The sequence below is a fragment of the Paroedura picta genome, chromosome 12 (genome assembly GCF_049243985.1).
Source record: "Paroedura picta isolate Pp20150507F chromosome 12, Ppicta_v3.0, whole genome shotgun sequence".
NCBI classification, from domain to species: Eukaryota; Metazoa; Chordata; class Lepidosauria; order Squamata; family Gekkonidae; genus Paroedura; species Paroedura picta.
In genome coordinates, this window is record NC_135380.1 from 16,245,603 (window position 1) to 16,251,429 (window position 5,827).

A 5,827-nucleotide genomic window follows, 5' to 3' on the forward strand; every position below is an offset into this window, starting at 1 on the left:
ATGTCTGACCCTTGGGGTGACGCCCTCTAGCGTTTTCATGGCAGACTCAATACGGGGTGGTTTGCCAGTGCCTTCCCCAGTCATTACCGTTTACCCCCCAGCAAGCTGGGTACTCATTTTACCGACCTCGGAAGGATGGAAGGCTGAGTCAACCTTGAGCCGGCTGCTGGGATCGAACCCCCAACCTCATGGGCAGACAGCTCCAGACAGCATATCGCTGCCTTACCACTCTGCGCCACAAGAGGCTCATGTGGCCGCCATGCCATGGCTTTAATTATCCAAGAATGAGCCAACCGCTTGCCCATCACAGACATGACTTGAGTTCAGAGGCAGGCAGTCTCTGGCAGCACCATCCTAAGCAGAGTTACATTTTTTAAAAGTCCGTTGACGTCAAAATGTCAAGGGTCAACAACAAGGGAAGGCCTCAGCTTCTGCGTCCCGCTTCCAGGGGCATCTAGTTGTCTGCTTGGTGCATTTGCTTGGCCCAGAGAAAAGACAAGCAGCGACCCTGCACTGTAGGGCCACTCAGCTCAGAGCCACCCAGCAGCGCTGAAGATGAACCACCGGCTCCCTCTTCGCCTCCAGCAGCTCAGCACAACCCAGCAACTGGGGAGCTGACAGGTTTGCTGCTGAAGGCTCAGAGACCAGGGCCTATTCTGCACACAAGATAATGCACTTTCAATGCACTTTAGAAGTAGATTTTCCCATTCCGCATAGGAAAATCTAGCTGCCAAAGCACACTGAAAGTGCATTATCCTATGTGGGCAGAATGGCCCAGCGGAGCTGCTGGAGCTTGGCTTTGGTGGGTCCTGCCTACCAGGGAGCCTCTGGGGCAACAGCCCCAGTAAGTTCGAGGGCCACTGGGCCCCAGTCGCTTTGGTAGGCCCTCCGAGCTTCCCTTTGCACATTTTTCAGTCTGTGGCCCCCTTCAAACCTGTGAAGCCCCCCCCCGACATGCCCCCACTTTGAGAATGGCTTGTCGAGCCCTTCCAAAACATAAGTTGGGGTGGTTGTCAGACAAGAGTTTTGGGTAGAGGGACATCAAGGGCCTCATGGCCGCCGGACGGCTTTGGGGTGGCTCCAAGTCGCCCCGGCGAACCCGCTCAGCTGCCTCCGGGTTGCAGCAGCCCGAGCGATGCCGGCGGGGCGCGGGAGGCTGCTTTCGGGGCGGGGCGCAGGGCGGCCGGCGAGCGCCTCCGAGGCCACCTAGCGAGTTTCTGTCTAGCGAGCCGGCCGGGCCGCTTTGCCGCACCGATATCCCGGCTCAGGGCGTGGCTTCCTCGCGGCCGGCAGGACTTCCTGGGGGGGGGGGGAGAAGGATCGGGCCGCGCCCCCTCGCCTCTGGCAAGGCAGGAGAGGGGCCGGCAGGAGCAGGGATGATCCCCCCTACCCCGGTGATTGGACGGGGCCGGCAAAGGTTTTGCCCGTCCCCCGTCCCAACTGTCCCTCCTGGGAGTGGGAGCGAAGCCGGCCTGGCCCATTTCTGCGCGGTGGGGAGGGCGGGGGCGCCGAAGAAGCGCGCTTTGGCAGCGCGTCTCCTCCTGCGCCGCTGTCCGCGGAGAGGCGCAGGGCCCCTTTAAGCGCTCCTCTCCCTCCCCGCCTTGGCTCCCCCCACCGGCCGGCGGCCCCGCCCCGAGGCCCTTGGCGCGTCCCCGATTGGTGGGCAGGGCCGGTGCCTTTGAAGTGTGCTGCAGCTCGGCGCTATTTGACGTGTGGCTCCGGGAACGGGAAGGCTTTTTCCCCTCCCGTCCGCCTGGCCGCCACGACGCCTCTGCCCGCCCGCCCGCCTGCCTATCCGCCGGGCCGCCCGGGTTCCTGCGCCGCGGAGCTCGCGACGCCTCCCTCTCCCCCCTCCCCCACCCCACCCCCGCCCTGCCCGGCTCGCTCCCCCAAATGAGCGGTGCGCCCGCCGGATCTAACGCAAGGACATCGCCCAGCAGCAGCGGAGGCCAGCGCACCCCTCCGGCAGCCCCGTCGCCGGGAGCCGCTTGCCCGGCGCTCTCGCACCTGCCCCCGGACGACCCGCTGCGCCAGGCGAACCGGCTCCCCATCCGGGTCCTGAAGATGCTGAGCGCCCACAGCGGACACCTCCTGCACCCGGAATACCTGCAGCCCCTCTCCTCCACGCCCGTCAGCCCCATCGAGGTCAGTGGACGCTCCCCAGCCCAGCCGCCCGTCGGAACCCCGGGCCGCGCGCGAGGGAGGGAGGGAGGGAGGGAGGGAGGAGAGGGGAAGGGAGGGGGGTCCGCACCCCTGCTGGCTCCCCGCGCCTCTTTCCCCTCCAGTCCCGCGGCGGTTTCGGGGACCCCGCCCTGGGACTGTCTTCTCCCCGGGCTGGGCCGAAAAAGTCCGCCTGCTTCGCTCCCTGCCTTCGGCTCCTTGCATTGGCGGAGACCCCTCCTCTCGTCCCACTCGCCTCCTCCCTCCCTCCGTCGGAAGTCTCTATCGGGGGTGCGCTTTGAATCCCCCCTTTTAAAAGGAGGGTGGGTTTTTTTGGGGGGGGGTTAAGTCTTTGGACTCGGCGGATGCAACTTTCCGAGGCGAGAGTCTCGCGCTGCCCGACGCCCTCCCCGAGCTCCGGTGGCCGCGCAGGAGCCTCCTGTCAACAGAGCGGGGAGGGCGCGCGAGAAAGAGAAAGAGAGTCGGGTTTTGCTCGGTGCGCAGCAGGGACGAGGCGCTTCGAGCCGGGAGCCCCGAGGGGGCGGCCGCCCAGGGGAAGTGGCCCGGCGGCGTTTGCGGGGCGAGCGAGCCGCGGGGCGCTCTCGGGGGGCTTTCCGAGTTGGGTTTGGCGGGGGCTCGGGCGGAGGGGGGGCTTTCCGCGGAGGGGGCGGTCGCAGCGACTCCCCCCCCCCGCTTTGCCTTACCTGCCTCCATTTTCTCCCCCCCCCCTCCCGGTCGCCTCCCAGCTGGATGCCAAGAAGAGCCCGCTGGCGCTCCTGGCGCAGACCTGCTCGCAGATCGGCAAGCCGGACCCGCCGCCCGCCTCCAAGCTGAACTCGGCCGCTTCCGCCGGCCTCCCCGGCTCGGAGAAGGACTCGGGCGGCCGCGCCGCCTCCGGCGCCCTCAAGCAGCTGGGCGAGCCCCCCGGTGACGACAAGTCCAGCTTCAAGCCCTACTCCAAAGGCGGCGGCGGGGGCGGCGGGGGCAGCGGCGACCCGCGCAAGGAGGGCGGCGGCGGGGGCCCGCCCGGCCCGGGCTCCGAGAAGACGGGCTTCCGCGTGCCCAGCGCCGCCTGCCCGCCTTTCCCGCCGCCGCACGGAGCGCCCGCGCCCGCCTCGTCCTCCTCCAGCGCCTCGTCCCCGGGCGGCTCGCGGGGCAGCTCCCCGCAGCAGCCCGAGTGCAAAGGCGCCGACGACAAGAAGGAGCTGGAGGGCGCCAAGGGCAGCCCCGACGGCGCGCCAGGGGCCGGGGGCGGCCGAGCGGGCGGCGGCGCAGGGAGCGCGGAGGGCGGTGCGCACGGCGAGGCCTCTTCGGGCCGCAAATCGGAGCCGCCGGCCCTGGCCGCCTCGGGCCACGTGGCCCCGGTGTCGCCCTACAAGCCGGGCCACTCGGTCTTCCCGCTGCCCCCGTCCAGCATCGGCTACCACGGATCCATCGTCGGGGCCTACGCCGGCTACCCGTCGCAGTTCGTGCCCAGCCTGGATCCTACCAAGGCCGGCCTGGTGAGCAGCCAGCTGCCGGGGGCCCTGGGGCTGCCCGGGAAGCCCCCCAGCTCCAGCCCGCTGACGGGGGCCTCGCCCCCCTCCTTCATGCAAGGATTATGCCGCGACCCCTATTGCCTCAGCTACCACAGCGCCTCCCACTTGGGCACCAGCAACTGCTCCAGCTGCGTCCACGACCCCGGCAGCCTGAAAAGCGGATACCCTTTGGTGTACCCCACCCACCCGCTGCACACCACCCTCTCCAGCGCCACACCCAGCCTGCCAGGCCACCCGCTCTACACCTACGGCTTCATGCTGCAGAACGACGCCCTGCCCCACATTTGCAACTGGGTGTCGGCCAGCGGACCCTGCGACAAGAGGTTTGGCACCTCGGAGGAACTCCTGGCCCACTTGCGGACCCACACCACCCTGCCCGGGGCGGAGAAACTTCTGGCCGGCTACCCGGCCTCCGGGCTGAGCTCCGCGGCCTCCTGCCACCTCCACCTCCCGCCCACGGCCCCCGGGAGCCCCAGCTCCCTGCCCGGATCCCTCTCTTTGAGGAGCCCACACACTTTGGGACTCAACAGATACCACCCCTATGGCAAGAGCCACTTGCCCGCCGCCGGGGCGTTGCCGGTGCCCTCCTTGCCGGCGGCCGGACCTTACTATTCTCCGTATGCCCTCTATGGCCAAAGACTGACTTCAGCTTCCGCACTTGGATATCAGTAACTACGGTGCATCCCCCGGCCCCGCCTCGTGACCTCTCTTGCCCCTTGCCCTGGACTCTGTATTTATTGACTGTATGTTAGCTTAAAGCTGGGAATATAAGTGCATTAATACACCAATGAATCAATGGTATGCAAAAAGTCTGTGTCCCCCCCCACACCCCCGACAACAGCGACAACAGCAACAACAACAAAAAAAAAAGAATCCCTTTCCTTTTGCAGGCATTTGGGGGCTCGTCTTCTGTTTCTTTTTCAATCCCCCTTTTAATTTTGTCCAGATGCTCCCGCCCTGGTGTCCTTTTGCATGATTCTCAACAGCAGCAACCGCCAACGTTTCTTCTCCTTTCCCCTCGCTTTGTTTTCTCTTTTTTTTTAATTAAAAAAAAAATTGGTTCTTCTTCCTTTTGTACAGTTACCGGAAATGTAATATTTGCCCCGTCCCCTCCCTTTTGTGTATTGTGTTTGGAGGAAGGGGTGGCGGGAGATCGGCTAGAGGTGTCTGGCTTTTTTCGGCTTGCGGGATCCGAAGGGCATCTCTTCGGGTTGGCATCCCTGCCTGCCCGGTGCCATCTCTTGGGGGAGGCGAGGGAAGAGCTGAGCTTTGCCACCAGCTTGGCTGGGACTACTGCTCTTGATAAGTTAGGCTCCTTCCCTAGGAGAACCGGCGGATACTCCCATCTAGACAGGACTGGCCTGCAAAGCCAGCGGTGCTTGGAGCGTTGCTGTTACAGAGAGAGGCCCCGGAAGAGTGGGAAGCAAAGAGTCTGCCACGGGGGGGGGGGGCATCTCTTGCAGTCCCCCTCCCACAAAAGACCTGGATTTAAGTGAAATCGACATCCTCGAATGACTGGAATAGAGCAATTTTTTCGCAAGCGCCAAATGGAGAACTCGGAAGAACTTTGCTCAACATAGTACAAAAGCTGGATTATATAAACAAGTCCAGCTAAATTGGGGGGTTCATTGTACCCTCCTCTAGAGGCTCAAATCTACATACCAAAAAAAAAAACCCCACATACAAACCCTCCCTAATGCCCCCCACCCCCAACTACTTTTGACCTATAGGAATGGAACAGTCATTAGGGTGCGGAGCCTGCCCCCCCCCCCCATCCCCAGTCTATCGCAACGCGGAAGGCTGTGGATCGTTTTGGGTGAATACAGCTCCGTTCTGGTAAGTCTTATTTTGTTAATAAATGAATACTTGGCTATATCCACTCTGCAGTGCGTGCTGTCTTACATTCTCCCCTGTTCCCCACTTGTGCGTTGTACGCCTTGTACATACAGAATGGAGCCCCTCAAAAGGGGATTGAGTGTCAGCAAGTCTCTAAGGTGTCATCAGTTGAAATAACTGTAATAATTATGTTTTTTTTGGGGGGGAGTACATTTAGGTCTGGGAGAACCTTGCAGAAACATGAACAGTGCCGCAGGGAAAGAATAGAACTGCCATTTCAGACCACAAGCAAA

At 63.4% G+C, this 5,827-nt stretch overlaps 1 protein-coding gene across 1 annotated transcript; it reads left to right on the forward strand.

Moving 5' to 3' along the window:
- Positions 1–1,513: 1,513 nt before the first annotated feature.
- ZNF703 (zinc finger protein 703) lies at positions 1,514–5,573 on the forward strand. Its single transcript, XM_077305817.1, has 2 exons — positions 1,514–2,145; positions 2,907–5,573. The coding sequence occupies exons 1-2, from the start codon at positions 1,894–1,896 to the stop codon at positions 4,368–4,370; spliced, it is 1,716 nt and encodes a 571-aa protein (XP_077161932.1). The 5' UTR covers positions 1,514–1,893; the 3' UTR covers positions 4,371–5,573.
- Positions 5,574–5,827: the final 254 nt, after the last annotated feature.